The sequence below is a fragment of the Microsporum canis genome, genomic scaffold, assembly GCF_000151145.1.
Source record: "Microsporum canis CBS 113480 supercont1.6 genomic scaffold, whole genome shotgun sequence".
Classification (NCBI taxonomy): Eukaryota; Fungi; Ascomycota; class Eurotiomycetes; order Onygenales; family Arthrodermataceae; genus Microsporum; species Microsporum canis.
In genome coordinates this window covers 1,813,467-1,828,846 of record NW_003299164.1, presented here as the reverse complement: position 1 = coordinate 1,828,846, position 15,380 = coordinate 1,813,467, and the positions used below count along the sequence as shown (strand labels likewise).

The 15,380-nt window shown below is 47.7% G+C and overlaps 6 protein-coding genes across 6 annotated transcripts; 4 read left to right on the top strand and 2 right to left on the bottom strand.

The window, feature by feature from the left end:
- Window positions 1-184: 184 nt before the first annotated feature.
- MCYG_06816 (ATP synthase beta chain) lies at window positions 185-2,605 on the top strand (the record flags this gene model as incomplete). The annotated part of the gene is made up of 8 exons (XM_002844806.1): window positions 185-233; window positions 315-490; window positions 645-730; window positions 798-840; window positions 922-1,238; window positions 1,325-1,562; window positions 1,620-2,231; window positions 2,306-2,605. 8 exons carry the CDS (start codon window positions 223-225, stop codon window positions 2,383-2,385), a joined length of 1,563 nt encoding a protein of 520 aa, XP_002844852.1.
- Window positions 2,606-3,746: 1,141 nt separating this feature from the next.
- Window positions 3,747-5,576, top strand: MCYG_06815 (FAD binding domain-containing protein; the record flags this gene model as incomplete). Its single annotated transcript, XM_002844805.1, has 2 exons — window positions 3,747-4,538; window positions 4,602-5,576. The coding sequence occupies 2 exons, from the start codon at window positions 3,747-3,749 to the stop codon at window positions 5,574-5,576; spliced, it is 1,767 nt and encodes a 588-aa protein (XP_002844851.1).
- A 277-nt stretch (window positions 5,577-5,853) lies between these two features.
- On the bottom strand, window positions 5,854-6,893 carry MCYG_06814 (uncharacterized protein; the record flags this gene model as incomplete). Its single annotated transcript, XM_002844804.1, has 3 exons — window positions 5,854-6,063; window positions 6,132-6,381; window positions 6,457-6,893. The coding sequence occupies 3 exons, from the start codon at window positions 6,891-6,893 to the stop codon at window positions 5,854-5,856; spliced, it is 897 nt and encodes a 298-aa protein (XP_002844850.1).
- A 980-nt stretch (window positions 6,894-7,873) lies between these two features.
- Window positions 7,874-9,183, top strand: MCYG_06813 (conserved hypothetical protein; the record flags this gene model as incomplete). Its single annotated transcript, XM_002844803.1, has 2 exons — window positions 7,874-8,889; window positions 8,943-9,183. The coding sequence occupies 2 exons, from the start codon at window positions 7,874-7,876 to the stop codon at window positions 9,181-9,183; spliced, it is 1,257 nt and encodes a 418-aa protein (XP_002844849.1).
- A 418-nt stretch (window positions 9,184-9,601) lies between these two features.
- On the top strand, window positions 9,602-11,482 carry MCYG_06812 (ATP-dependent Clp protease ATP-binding subunit clpX; the record flags this gene model as incomplete). The annotated part of the gene is made up of 2 exons (XM_002844802.1): window positions 9,602-10,007; window positions 10,089-11,482. The coding sequence occupies 2 exons, from the start codon at window positions 9,602-9,604 to the stop codon at window positions 11,480-11,482; spliced, it is 1,800 nt and encodes a 599-aa protein (XP_002844848.1).
- A 296-nt stretch (window positions 11,483-11,778) lies between these two features.
- On the bottom strand, window positions 11,779-15,333 carry MCYG_06811 (chromo domain-containing protein; the record flags this gene model as incomplete). The annotated part of the gene is made up of 5 exons (XM_002844801.1): window positions 11,779-11,883; window positions 11,939-12,278; window positions 12,342-12,667; window positions 12,733-13,536; window positions 13,597-15,333. 5 exons carry the CDS (start codon window positions 15,331-15,333, stop codon window positions 11,779-11,781), a joined length of 3,312 nt encoding a protein of 1,103 aa, XP_002844847.1.
- Between the last annotated feature and the right edge of the window lie 47 nt (window positions 15,334-15,380).

Here is a 15,380-nt window from a genome sequence, read left to right as displayed (position 1 = left end):
TACATGAAAGAGTGGCGGTACAAGGGGAAGTCCACGTTAAATAGGTAGTGTACCCGGAATTATCCATGCTGTATTTATCCCTGTATTTACGTACTGTGACCACTAGCCGTATCTCAAAACAGCGACCACACCCGAACAGCTTTCTCGCTCTTTCTTCCGTTTTGCTTCAACCTCACCTCTTCATCTCTCTCCATCCACCCTCCACTCTTCACGCATCTCACCATGTTCAAGAGGTAAGATACAGGCTCAATGCACTCGATAGACCACCTCCATCATCCAGGCTGTGTTTGTTGACCTTTTTCCCTTCTCTTTAGCGGCATTTCCCGGACCCTCGGAAGGTCTGCATTTGCACGACCTTCCTCCTCTGTCCTCTCTTCCGCCCGACCAGCCTTCAAGAACAATGCTCTCCAAGCTCTCACAGCCAGATATGCTAGCACGAATGCTGCCAACATCGGCAGAATCCATCAGGTCATCGGTGCCGTCGTTGACGGTACGTTTCAGCCTCTTAAACACGGTCGAGAAGAAATTTCACCATCTCGTCCGGACGCCATTGACATCAATTGAGCACTTCAGCTCGAGCTCAATGCCATTGGCGATGAATCTACTATGTTCTTGATGATGAAACTGATGAAAATTTCGTGCAGTAAAATTCGATACCGAAACCCTTCCCTCCATTCTCAACGGTTTGGAGACCGACAATGGCGGCCAAAAGCTGGTCCTCGAGGTTGCTGTAAGTTTTTCATACGTCAGATACAGTAGACATTTAGATGTTGTTGATGGCTAAGTCGATGGTTTAGCAACATTTGGGTGAAAGAGTTGTGCGAACAATTGCTATGGACGGTACGTGGTTGATATCTCTCTCAAGTCTTGGCGCCAGCCCAGTTTAACAAACCCGATGCTAACTCTGTCTTTAAACTATAGGTACCGAAGGTCTTGTTCGTGGTGCTAAGGTCACCGACACTGGTCTTCCCATCCAAATCCCTGTCGGCCCTGGCACCCTTGGCCGTATCATGAACGTCACTGGTGACCCAATTGACGAGCGCGGCCCAATCAAGGGTGTCAAGATGGCCCCTATCCACGCCGAAGCCCCAGAGTTCGTTGAGCAGTCCACCTCTGCTGAGGTTCTCGTCACCGGTATCAAGGTCGTCGATCTCCTTGCCCCATACGCTCGTGGTGGTAAGATTGGTCTCTTCGGCGGTGCTGGTGTCGGTAAGACTGTGTTTATCCAGGAGTTGATTGTAAGTGATTATATTCCCCTAGAAAGAAAAGTTTTGAACAAAAGTCTCGAATTGGAAAATTCTTTTCAGCTACTAATTTACTATAGAACAACATTGCCAAGGCTCACGGTGGTTACTCCGTCTTCACCGGTGTCGGAGAGCGAACCCGTGAAGGAAACGATCTGTACCATGAAATGCAGGAAACTCGTGTCATCCAACTTGATGGCGAGTCCAAGGTCGCCCTGGTCTTCGGTCAGATGAACGAGCCCCCAGGTGCCCGTGCCCGTGTTGCTCTTACTGGTTTGACCATTGCTGAGTACTTCCGTGATGAGGAAGGTCAAGACGGTATGTTCTTTAAATTAGATATCTTCTGGAGAAACAGCGTCTAACAAATTCTTCCAGTGCTTCTCTTCATCGACAACATTTTCCGTTTCACTCAGGCTGGTTCCGAAGTGTCTGCCCTGCTTGGTCGTATTCCATCTGCCGTCGGTTACCAACCCACTCTTGCCGTCGACATGGGTGGTATGCAGGAACGTATTACCACCACCAAGAAGGGATCCATTACCTCCGTCCAGGCCGTCTACGTCCCTGCTGACGATTTGACTGATCCTGCTCCTGCCACCACCTTCGCCCATTTGGACGCCACCACTGTCTTGTCCCGTGGTATCTCTGAGTTGGGTATCTACCCAGCTGTCGACCCTCTCGACTCCAAATCCCGTATGCTTGACCCACGTATCGTCGGTGAGGACCACTACAACACTGCCACCCGTGTCCAGCAGATGTTGCAAGAGTACAAGTCCCTCCAGGATATCATTGCTATTTTGGGTATGGACGAACTATCGGAAGCTGACAAGCTTACTGTCGAGCGTGCCCGTAAAATGCAACGTTTCCTTTCCCAACCCTTCACTGTTGCTCAGGTCTTCACCGGTATCGAGGGTGCCCTTGTCGACTTGAAGGACACCATCCGAAGCTTCAAGGCCATCATCAACGGTGAATGTGATGATCTCCCAGAAGGTATGCTTTCTTTCCTATCCTCCGTCTTCTCCTTGCTTTGTAGTAAAAAGTGATTGCTAACTTTTCTTATACAGCCGCGTTCTACATGGTTGGAGACATTGAGTCCGCCCGTGCCAAGGGAGAGAAGATCTTGGCTGAGCTTGAAAAACAATAGATGTGTGAAGATATGTAGATTAAATAAACCACTCACCTTGTATCCCAAGCCTTGATTCCTGTTCCTTTTAATTTAGTCTTCCCAGGAAACCTATTTCATTTGTCGAAAGAAATGTATTTTTTTTTGTAAGTTGAGAGAGTATGGACGGGGCATCACTTGATATTTCCATGATCGAGAACTGTTTTATAGATATCATACAAGGTCAGAATGTCCTTTTGCTATGTGCGTACTCCTAGTCCCTTTACCCTCCATTTTGACTGTTTTTGATCGATGGTCGTATTTATCCCTTGTCCAAGATTTTGAGTCACCATCGCCACTCCATCTTACGTATGGATGTCGCCTCAGCCATGGTAACCCTCCCTAATTAACAATGGTCTCTATCAACATTGAGACGCATTCTACTACACGGTAGATCACTTAGCGCTGGCGTCTGCTCCATACAAAGAGTAACCCGTTGGCTGTGAAATTTGAACTCCCACTTTCTCCTTTCCATCTCGACAGGCCATCTTCGTGTTTGGGCGTAAGACGAGAAGATAAAATATATCAAACAGCGAGCTGAGCCACCTCGATGACTAGCACGAGGGAATACGACACATTTGCCTAATGAATACTTCTGGTCCGGCGCACTGCTGGCTGCCTCGGAACCTCCCTCTTTGTTTTTTTCTGTGGAACCGTCCTTTGGGCTGAGCTTCATCGTACGGCTCCCTTCACATGTTGAGGTCGGCTCAGGGAGGTGCCGAAAGACAGGATACGAGCCCGCGAGCTCCCGGGCAAAGCAAGTCAAGGCGCTGGAGACTTAACTTTGCTAGTTAGCTGGCCGGGGGAAGAAGAGACGGAGAAGCTGACCGTCGATTACGATTTACCCCCGATTGAGTGCCTACTATGTATCATGGGCTATGGGCTCTTGGAGGGAGGACTATAAAGGAGTCGAGCTGATGCTGGCTGTGCAGTTCGAGGCGTTTACTGGTGCGCCTGATGGGGAAATAGAGTCGTATATCTTCCTTCGCCGGCTCGATCTTCTTCGTCCCGATGCGGTAAGGATTGCGTTTGACGGCCAGGTCGACCAGGGTTGAACTATCATCATTCGGCCAAATTGACAGCTGTGAGTGGGCTGTGGAGAAGAGAAGAGACTTTTCATCATCTCGGAAGCGACATAAACACCAGCTCCCCAGCCCGGCCTGGTGTGGGGAACTATATACTATATATGTATATATATATACACCTACCCCAGGTCCAGACATATCATAGAATTTTCCTTTTCTCCCCTGCCTGCAGGATAAAGTGCTGAGAAGGGCCGTTGCTTTGGATTTCCCCTATTTGAGACCATCTGGAAGAAACACACATATATTAGGAGACATACCATGAGAAGCACAACATGCCTGGCGGCTTTACTGCCGCTTCTCGGAGCAACATATGCAGCACCGGAGGGCCCTCGATGTCGATGCACACCCGATCAGTCTTGCTGGCCGTCGCCAGGCCTATGGCAGACATTGAATAGGACGCTATCGGGAAACCTTGTCGCCGTCAAGCCTGTGGGAGCCGTCTGTCATGACCCAACCTACAACGGAGGTCTCTGTGAGGATGTGATGAGCATGCAGACGAACTCTGCCTGGAGATCCGCAGAGCCAGGTGCGGTCCAGAGCATCAACTGGGAGACATGGCCGGAAAAGAACGAGTCATGCTATATTGACGGCCTTCGACAGGCTCCCTGTGGCCAGGGCAGGATACCACTGTACTCTGCTGTCGTCCACTCGCCGTCAGATGTCCAGAAAGCAGTCCGGTTCGCCGGCAAGTATAACCTTCGTCTGGTAATAAAGAATACTGGACATGACTTCCTCGGCCGTTCAACTGGACCGCAATCTATGCAGATATTGACCCATAACATGAAAAATATCAACTTCACCGATAACTTCGTGCCGGAGGGTAAGCCGGGCGGCAGAGGTGTAGGCCAGGCAGTCACCATTGCGGCTGGAGTTCAGCTTTATGAGCTATACGACGCGGCCGGCAAGAGAGGTCTCACTCAGGTCATTGGCCTGTCAACCACGGTTGGAGCAGCTGGCGGATATATCCAGGGCGGTGGCCATTCGCCCTTAGGTCCGTGGAAGGGCATGTCGACCGACCATGTACTGGAGTACAAGCTTGTCACTGCCAGTGTGAGTATATATCGACACCCCCAGACAAGTTAAGCAATACGGCCTGACTGACCGCTTCTCCAGGCCAAATTTGTGACTGCGAACGAGTATCAGAACCCAGACCTGTTCTGGGCTCTAAGAGGCGGTGGTGGAGGGACTTTCGGTGTCGTCACCAGCGTCACCCTCCGCACTTTCAAGGATGTTCCAACCATCGTATCTCAAGTCAACATCACGATGGGCAGCAGGGCGAATGAATCGTACTGGACCGCAGTTGAGAAATTCCAAGCATATCTGCCAACTCTAAGCGACGCAGGTTGTTCAGGGTATTATTATATCGTTCCAAACGTCACTATCGGTGCTCAGAGTGTAGCCGCATTCATTGCTTCGCTCTACTTCCCCAACCAGACAGACAAGTCATACGTTGACAACCTCTACAAGCCTCTGTTTGCGGACCTATCGACCATACCAGGAATCAACGTGGCCAGCGCTAATGTCGCAGCGTCATCCTCAACCGAGGCCTTCAGGCCAGTATTCGGCAACACACCACCACAAGATGGCGGTGGAGTAAACATCCTAGGATCCAGACTGTTCTCCAGGAAACTCCTCGAGACTCCGGGAGGCGCAGCAAATCTCACCACGGCTATTTCCAAGCTGGGTTTTAACAGCCTGCAGCCCGTCATCGGACACCTCGTCGCTGGCGGACAGGTTGCTAAGAACAAAGATGTTCAAAGCGCTCTCAATCCGTCATGGAGAAAGGCATTGGTTCACCTTGTGATTTCCCGTGACTGGAGTATCAATGCCACGTTTGCGGAGCAGGAAAGAGTCTCGACCAAGCTCACCGAGGTCGATGTGCCATTATTAGCTGCCGTGGAGCCAGATATGGGTGCTTATACCAACGAGGCTGATGTAAACGAGCCAAAATTCCAGCAGACGTTCTGGGGCTCGAATTACAACATGCTCCTCCGTATCAAGAAGAGATGGGATCCAAGCGGCCTCTTCTTCGTTCGCTCAGGAGTAGGAAGTGAAGCTTGGGATAAACAGGGCTTGTGCCGGGCCTAATAGTGTATAAGCTCCGGCGAAATACCTGATCTGAACTCCTGGCTCTCGTCTGGCTTATTTTATGACATTTAATTAATACAGTCTAATTCAGTAATGTGTTAAATCTCCAACTACATTTGCTCAAGATGAAGATATGAACTTGACTTTCGATAACAAATTAAGGTCATGAAACAATCACGCCGCCAATACAAAAATGAAATGTAAAAAAGTAACATAGTAAGAGAAAAGTATCACCGGTCAAACGCCAAGTTTTGTCGAGTGCAACCAATTTAAGCTGCTACGGAGGACAGTCACTGTAGCTTGCTGTTTTCCCACAGGGTCTGGCTGCCGCCCATCCCAGAACAGACTTCATCCTCTTATCCTGTTCTTTGGGGGGAACCTGTTCGGACATCACGATAGGTTCACCATAATTCACATGAAAGTGCTTGCCATCTTCGTATGCCTCAATAATCACAATCTGATAAGGACGGAAGGAGATTAAGAGAACCTAATTATTAATAATGTTAGTAAATTGGTGTTTCCTTAATAAAATATAGGAGGGGGCGCGAGTCATACGGGGAAAATTTGATGAGAAACAGCTTCAGGCCTCCGTGACTTCATCACCATAAGCCTGAGGAGGGCCATCAATTCGCTTTGTAGAATATATTTCTCTGTGCCGTCCTCCTTGACTTGATGAATTGACGTGACAACAATATTGGAAGCATCCCTGTATTCGTAGATTGCAGGTGTGTACCACTGATATTGGCGGTTACGTTCTCCGCAATGAGCGTACTCCGCCATCATTGGATACTCGCCTTTGCGGTCTCTGCGAATTAGAAATATGAGTATCGAGAAGAAATCAAATAATGATTATAATGGGATAAGGGTTCTGTTATCAGACCTGAGATATTGTAGACCCAGTCGGTCTGCTAGTGTCCCCTTTAGTCCCACGCCAACCTTCGCAAATAGTTCCTTAAAGTCCAACAGAAGTCCATAAACGGAATCAAAGTTGCCTGGGGGCATTGTGCCATCCCCAGAATGAGACTTGATATAGTACGTTGGAAGATCACAACCCTTTACTAGTTCTTGCTCGCTCGTCTGCTGGAAGAATTTTGGGCTAGCCCCCTTGTGGATGATAATATCCGATGGGATGGCGTTCGGAGTCAAATATGGAATTTCGAAGGCATCCACGGTATCATAGATCTTCATGAGACGGTCACTCATGCGGGCTCTGGCTATTATAGGCTCGGCTTCTTCTGGCTTCGTGCCTTTTTTCATCAGTATCTCTGCGACTTTGGCGGCGTCACGCTTGGGTTTCTTGTTCAAGATTGGCCGCATGGCTGATGACAGTCGATTGACTCTGGAAGGTTATGGGAGGTAGTGATTCTGTAAGAGCGTAGGATGAGGGAGTGAAATGTGTATGAGTTGTTAAAAGAGCGAGAAGGAATAGAGTGCAGGTCAGGGAATATATGTAGACATCGTCTTTATCCAGGTGATTGCTGTTAGTTAGCCAAAGTTTGTTTTGAGGCTCTCTTACATAATAAGTAAAGTTCCGTTAAGCGCTAAGTTTATTTATGCACCAACTCCGAAGCGGCGCTTCGAGGTTGCTGTTGTTCTGGCAAATAGGAAGAGACCACAGGGGGGTTTACCGTTGGAAGTGTGTGATCCGTGATGCAGCTTCGTCACGTCGCATTCATCAACAAACGAATAAGAGGCCGTCAACCTATTTCAACAACCTGCGAGAGCCACACCTCCAGTTCGTGGGCTACATGGAGTTCATGGGTCCAGGCGGTTTGACCCTCTCGCTCCTGGCCCCCATTGTAAGACATCAACGTTTTATTGTTGGCTTCCAATGATATTTATTTATTCCTACCTCCAACATTGTTGGTATGGATCCTAACCTGCCTCCCCGAGCGCTAAATAAAACGAACCCCGGCCTGCATTGCATAGTCTCCAACATAATATGTATAGATTCATAAAGAACCTCGACCCTTGTACATTCGGGGGCTATAAGCATAGCAAATGAAGAGCCATCTTACCCTGATCTTGTAATAAAAATTTAGCCGCCAGGGGGATAACATATCTTGTGCCACATAGTTTTGTGTTAATAAAGAGGCTCGGCGCTTAACTAGTTAACTAACCAACTAGTTAGTGGAACTTATGAATGGTGTTTATCCTCGGCGTGTGTTGATGCTTTGCTCTTTGAGTAGTTATAAATACAGGTTCCCATTCATGTAGTTATGAAATTCCTCTACGGTTATATCATACTCCCAGATCTCAATCCCCTTTGATACTTCCTCTACCCAAGCCACCTTATCATGGAGCCTCCCACCAGTCGTTTGGAATGGAAGAAACTGGCCGATACATATGGCTCCCCGTTTCAAACTATTCACCAGCTTGATAGCCTTAAATCTGGATCTAAAATCGGACAGCAGCAGTTCCTCGCCCTTCGCGTCATTTGGAAAAATAAAAAAGCGTTTGACGTCAAGTACGGCCGCGACTGGGGTTTGCCCCTAGGGGGCGCCATGTCAAACTTGATGGCTGTGCGGGGATGGAGGGAATACTGTCAAACTGTACAAACTTCAGGGCTTGGGGACAAGCCGGAGTTTGGCAGATTCGATCTGCTATGGTCTTTTCAGAAGCAGGTGAATCGGATAACCCATTCTTCGCCCGGCTCAGACAAGATATCATCACCCCCTATTTCTTCGAGAACGAGGCAGGGCATTGCTTCGAGACCGAACATATCTGCCGACCAGCCATCCTCCAGTACGAACCCCTTTAGCACTCCGGGGCCCACCACTGGCACGCGACAGCCCTTCAAAATCTCGTCTAGACTTGACGCGTTTCCCATACCAAGTCCATCTCAGATGCCACAGACTCCGACTAAAGCAACGATACCAAGCAGCGGATGGGATGAATTGAGCGATGAAGATGACGACGGTAGCCCCATGGATGGTGTCGTCACGGATAGACTGTCTCCAGCGTCGGCTTCTGAAAGTTACCAGTATCCTCCTGCAGATGATGAGCAAACGGTCAACACAGCTCTCATCCTAGCCCTGAATGCAGTTTGCCTTAGCCAACATGACCTTATAGGTTTCCCATGGTCTCTGGAGCGTAAAGCATTCACGTTTAAAACCACGGAAAAGCTCTACGAAGCTAGGACTGACGGTCACCTCAGATTCCAAAAGGGCAAAATGAATATCTCTTTGGCTATATTGGAAGTCAAGGCAGGTTTACGATCGATTACACTACCTCACGCGCAAGAAAGTGCTCAGATGGCAGCATGGATACATGCGGAGCCTGATGTGAAACGAACAAGAGACGGTATTTATAGGTAAGATCTCACTGGGATATCCACATAAGAGCCAAGAAAACTGATTTCCTTAGGCGATTGATGATTTCCCAGGATCGTCATGAAGTATATATCATCATTGCTGAGTATGATGATGAATACGTGCACTACTTGAACACCGGGATATATAACGACAAAGTATTCATGACCATGCATGAGCTGGGTCCATTTGGACCGGAAGATGATGGCCATATGGATATATTGGGTTCGTGTCTTCAATCGTTTACATCAAAACTGTTAGAGAATGCGCATCAGGGCAACCCATTCCGATGGTGAGGGTGGGAGGTTTGCCATTGCTGGATGTCACATATTTTTCAAAGTGTCTTTGGTGAAGCTTTTGTCGTCATTTTTTATGGTAGAGAGGATGTAATCAAGGTTATTTCAGTTTATCTTGCTCTTATTATCGAGATGCACCAAAGAATGAATATTATTATTATGCTGCAAGTGTTGAAGTTCGCGGTTTTATTACATAACCGTTAGTTAACTAGTTAACTAGCGTGTTATCTGATCTAATCACGTGGAGATAAGATGGGCTGCGGGGAGTCACATGGTCTTACCCCAGCCCATCTCAGTCTCAGGAGCTCCTCGCTCTTGACAACAAGTAACTATTAACAACTCTCTGTATACACGCCTCCAGAGCCCAACTCTCATGAGGCTCTTTTATCCGTATCGTCCTCTGCTTATACGGCCGGAGATGATGACCGCGACGACGTCTGCCGCCCACTCCCGGGCTCGGCTCTCTTACCTTGCGCTTTACTCCGTTCGACGTAGCTTCTCAGCTTCGGCTACGAAGTCTACGCAGTTCCATAGATCCGATTTCACCAACCAGCCATATACGAGCAGTTATGAGACCGGTATACCCACACCGGGCCCATTGGGTTCAACGCCGTCGTTCGGTGTGCCGCGAGTCACGCCCAAGGTGCTGAAGCAGCACTTGGATAACTTCGTCGTTGGGCAGGACCGTGCTAAGAGAGTGTTAAGTGTGGCCGTCTATAATCACTACCAGAGGGTTCAGGAACTACAGAGGAGGCTCGAAGAACATGAAGAGCTCCTCGCTCAGAGAGCACGAAGAGAGTCGATGGAGAGTCATCCGGTAGAAGGTATGGATGAAGCTCAGATCGGAGATTCTGTATAGAGATTGATCATCCCGGTCCCTGTTTGACGGCTGACTGACTTTGTAGGTATAGATGAATTTCCAGGTCAGCAGCGGACTATACATCTTTCCGCCCCAAGGAGATACTATGATGACAATTTACCTTCAGAACAAGACCCTCTTGTTGACTCGTCCATTAATATGCTGGAGAAATCCAACATACTTCTCCTAGGTCCTTCAGGTGTGGGGAAGACATTGATGGCAAAGACACTCGCCCGTGTCCTCTCGGTTCCTTTCAGCATGTCGGACTGTACACCATTCACGCAAGCTGGTTATATCGGGGAAGATGCAGATGTATGTGTACACCGGCTCCTTGCAGCTGCAAACTACGATGTCGAACAAGCTGAAAGAGGTATCATTTGCCTTGATGAAATTGACAAAATTGCTACGGCAAAAGTGAGCCATGGCAAAGATGTAAGTGGAGAAGGAGTCCAGCAGGCACTGCTGAAAATAATCGAGGGTACAACTATACAAATCCAAGCCAAACCCGAACGAAACGCCTCGCGTCCTAGCTCTGGAGGAAACAGTTCTCCGGGTGGATCTTCGTATAATCCAACGTCGAATTCATCTGGGAAAGCAGAAGTATACAACATTCGCACAGACAACATACTTTTCATATTCTCTGGAGCGTTCGTTGGCTTGCAAAAAGTTATCATGGACAGAATATCCCGTGGATCGATTGGATTTGGACAACCAATACGAGCCTCGTCTTTCCACAATGATTCAACGCCGACAAAAATGAACGCGCCGATTCCTATTCTTCCCGGCTCTCACGAGGAAGCTCTGTACAAACAATACCTCCCTTTCTTTACACCAACACAAACGCCCACAGCACCAGATGAAGAACCTGTATATTTTAATCCTCTCGATTTAGTTACACCCAGCGACCTCCAAGCATACGGCTTTATACCGGAACTAATCGGTCGTATCCCCATCACGTCTGCTTTATCCCCATTATCCCACTCTCTTCTACTTCGAATTCTCACCGAACCACGCAATTCTCTAGTAAACCAATACACAACTCTCTTTGCACTCTCAGGAATAGAACTACGATTTACCACCGCCGCTCTCCACAAAGTTGCGGCTAATGCATTCGCCATGTCCACTGGAGCTCGCGCCCTACGAACAGAAATGGAATCCATTTTAGCTGATGCAATGTTCGAAGCACCAGGATCAAGTGTGAAATTTGTCCTAGTCACCGAAGCTGTTGCTGCACGAAAGGAGAAAGCTATTTACCTTTCTCGTGGTCAAAGCGGGAAGTTCCACGCCTTGATTGCCACGGAAGAGGGGGAGTGGGAGGAACGGATGAAGCGGGAGAAAGGAGACGGATCGAAGGGAGGTCAGCGTCAAAACCAGCCGCATAGCTTCGAAGAATGGAGGTCACGCTCAACTGCTGGGTCGGTTGCTGGGGGAGCCTCCTAACAAGAGATGGACTCCCATTTTAGCATTAGAATTTGTACATAGTAGGAGTATGGGTACGATTTCATATTCTATGAACGATAGTGACCAAGACATTATTATGATCATTATTTCTGCTTCATTTAATACTAAAAACGTCAAGAAGACCGTTGTATACAAAAATAATGACCGATACGCCAAGACCATGCATAGCTTGAAAAAGAAACCTAACACCGTGCAATCCCATGTGATTCCCTGCCAATATCGGGGATATAGATATGTTCAAACACCATTTTATGTACTGGGTTTGCTATCAACGATCATAGGTCGACGTTGGCCATTCTGATTTGGGTGGGCTCAGCAGCGGCTTCAATATCGGCCTTCATGTACCTGGAATAGAACTCCGTGTAATTAAATACTTCAACCTACCAAAGTCTTAGTATGTGTCTAGTATGACAAGTTCGATGGGAAATGACTTACATGGCTCCAGTTTTTCCATCGAGGTTGGAGTACACGATGGGTTAGCACAGGGAAATATCTGAAATTTTCGACATTCGTGATCGCCCAGCCTGCGAAATATTCAACTAGGTGATCGATGTTTCGCTCCTCTTGCGTCAAGCCCTTGGGTATATTTGGATGGTCTTGTTCTGATCTGGAACCATAACCAGGTAAATGACAGGTAGAGATGATGACATGATGTTGGCCTTCGTCATCAGTTTCGCCATCTAAGCTCTCCGGAGACGCTTCTCTATATGTACTGTACTGCCCACCGGTAGAGTCGGGTATGAGAGCATTGACGAAGCAAGAGAAATGATACAGACTACATAAAATGGGGTTAGTTAGCTTATCACGCTCAAAAAAGTATATAATTGTGATAGTTTACTTCTCATCATGCCATGTTGGCCATAGCTCATGTAGCCAATCCCGTATATTTGGGCGAAAAAATAGCTTTGGGCCATGCTTGACATTATTATCCCAAAAATTGGAATAAATCCATTCCACCACCTTTAACGCATTCTTGCAGTCATGAAGGATGAAATCTTCCGTCATAAGAATCACGCAGCCATCAGGGAATAAGCGTAAAATATGAGGATTATCATCTACCCATTTAATTGGGCGCGCTAATGATATTGAGAACATAATTGCTTGATGGTGAAGGAGTATTTGAAGCTTAGGCATACAGTCATAGGCTTTGAACTTTTGGTGAGACTATAATCATGATAATGTTTTAGTAGAATGACTCTTTCGAAGAAGATGGACTTTGTAGTACTTACAAGTATTACACCTTGCGTTTCTTCCGTTGGTTCGGTCACTTCCTTTACAAACCTGTCCCAGTCTCCCCGGGTCTCATGGGAATAAGGTAGTATTCTGTTCAAGCGTAAGAAATTCTGAACTAGCTCACGTTCCTCCGCCATTTCTGAAGGAAATAGAAGATAAAACACGTGTTTAATGTTTTTGTGTTTCTGTGTAAGAGTTAATTGCTCAAAAGAGATCCCATAGTGATTTTTAAAATAGGCTACAACATCTAAATCACGGGTTCTCTTGGGTAATGGTTTTGGAGTGGCTTCTTGTGATGAGGATGATGCTTGCAATGGAAGCGATTCATGTGATGTAAGTGGTATTCCACGAGGAGGTTCACGTAAAGGAAGCAAATTTGGCGTATCGGTAGCAGTGCTGGTGGCTATCTGTGGGCGCACTCCACCAATTAGAAATTCTACTGTGTCCTTGGTCGACCGTTCAACTAAAGGTACTGCATTTGGAAGAGTAGGCGGAGGGGGCGGAGGGGGCGGAGGGAGTAGTGGTGGTAGTGGATGTGGTTTCCCAGAATTTGGGATTTTAAAAAGACTTGTAACGACAAGCCGAAGATGGGCGGACAAGGGACAAGAACGGTTTGCATTAAGGAACCTCCATTCACGAGCTTCAGATGGGTAGACAACTATGTTACGGCTGTAGCCTGAGATTGGAGAATTCCAGACTGCAGCCGATCGTTTGTTGAATAAATACTCTGCCAAGTTATCCACTTCACTAGATGTATCCTCGAAGGGCAAGATATGCCCATAGTCAAATAAAGTAGGCCTCTGCAGTAATAACAAGTTAGAAGATGATTACATAAAAGTACGAAAGAGTTAATTACCTACCAGCTGGTGATACTGATCCGGGGAGCAAACTTGTCCAAGATTGATAATAACTTGTTTGTCCTTTTTGAGTGAAAGGAGCGCATGCTTAGTTGCACTAGGAAGACCGACAATGCGTACATCTCCAATAGACATTGCTTGTACACTAAACACAAGATGGACCATAACATCCCCATTGTCCCATGAGCGCTTATATCCAGTGAGGGGTGATATACCGGTAATCCTATTGCCCTGGAACTCATGGGTAGAATCCTGTAAGGGTGCATTTCTTGAGTTTCTCGTATCCACATTTCGCATATTGGACTGGGGGAGCTCAGAAGTACGTGAATCGTCGCCATATTCACCCATACGAGGTGAGATTCCATGCGAATCAATTCGATAAAGCACTGGTAAAGGGGGCTTCTTGGGTGACTCTGAGAATGCTGAAACTCGCTGCTGCTGCGGCTGCGCTGATACTGACTTAGGGTGGATCTTTGGAATCTGAGCTGTATGTAGTTCTGGAGACTTTACAGGTCCTTGTAGAGTAGGCTTGGGGGTGCCGGTGTTATTTGAATCCTTGGGAGGCTCAGCAGCCGAGAGATTCGAAGTAGAATTCTGGTCATCGTCTTGCACAACAAATAAGTCTTCTACCCGTGGTGACAGTGAGGGTGATCTGGGGCGTTTTCTAGCCATTAGTCTTTCCGGGAGGGTTGACCTCCCTGTAGCTGTCAGCCATTCGCTGGGAGGCCGAAGGTCAAGTTGAGATATATCGGGGGCCCTTTCGGCCCGAGACATCTTGTAGTGTTTCCGCTGCGTGGAAATGGTTCGAAAGCGCCCGTCACTAGGTGGCTTCTGGGACTCTCGCCTCCCCGTAGCCACCGCGGTAGGCCCACCTCTACGAGCAGTTGAGCGAGCAAAAGGAAATGCTGACTTTTTCGGAGGCATGCTGATGGGTGAGTTTTGTGTTGATGACTGCACTGCTTGTTCCCCGTTCTGTGGAGGCTCAATATGGGTAGGAGGATTCCTGATAGGAAGCCTATGGCCAACTTTCACGGGGACCTTTATAGGCGGAGGTGCCGTCTGGGGTAATTTTGGCGCAGACGAAGGGGGTATTTTCAATTGCTTTGCGGGTTGAGATGCCTTGCGCAGCGCTGTCTTGAATGTTCGACCGTTACCTGCATCCAAGTTACTCGTTGCACCCACTGATGACTTCCGAGCAGGCGTAGATTTCTCCTTTGGCAGGAGCCTAGCTCGTTCCTTTCTAGAGGCAGGAGAGCTGTCCTTGGTAGACTCATCGCTACTGCTACTGCTGCAATCATTTCTGACACCATCTGCTGTCTTGCGGTGCTTTACGCTAGCATCTTCAGATTCATTTCCACAAGCCAGTCCAAGACGCATCCGCTTCAGTCTTCGTTTCCGCTTCCTGCGTAGGGTGGCCGTCTCTACCTCTACGAGAAGCTTTTCAAAGGCAACAAGGTCGAATTTGGGCTCAGTCCCTTTTTTGATAGCCTCTTTCTTCTCGTTCCATTCTTTCAATGTGGTTTCGGGATCTCCGAAATTCTCAGCTGGCTCCCAGGATGACCTATGGATTGGGTAGTTTTCCCAACTGACAAGGTATTCAAGTTCTCCATTGTCAGCTATCCTCTCCGCAAGCACTCCCGTGATATTATACTCTTCCCGTGGCTCACTAGCTGCTGTGGATGTGACTGAGATGTCATCTTCGCCGTCCTCATCCCTATCTATGGCAAGTTGAGACGCCATCTGGATGTCATCAAGTTAAATAGAGAAAACAGAATTATTGACCAGGC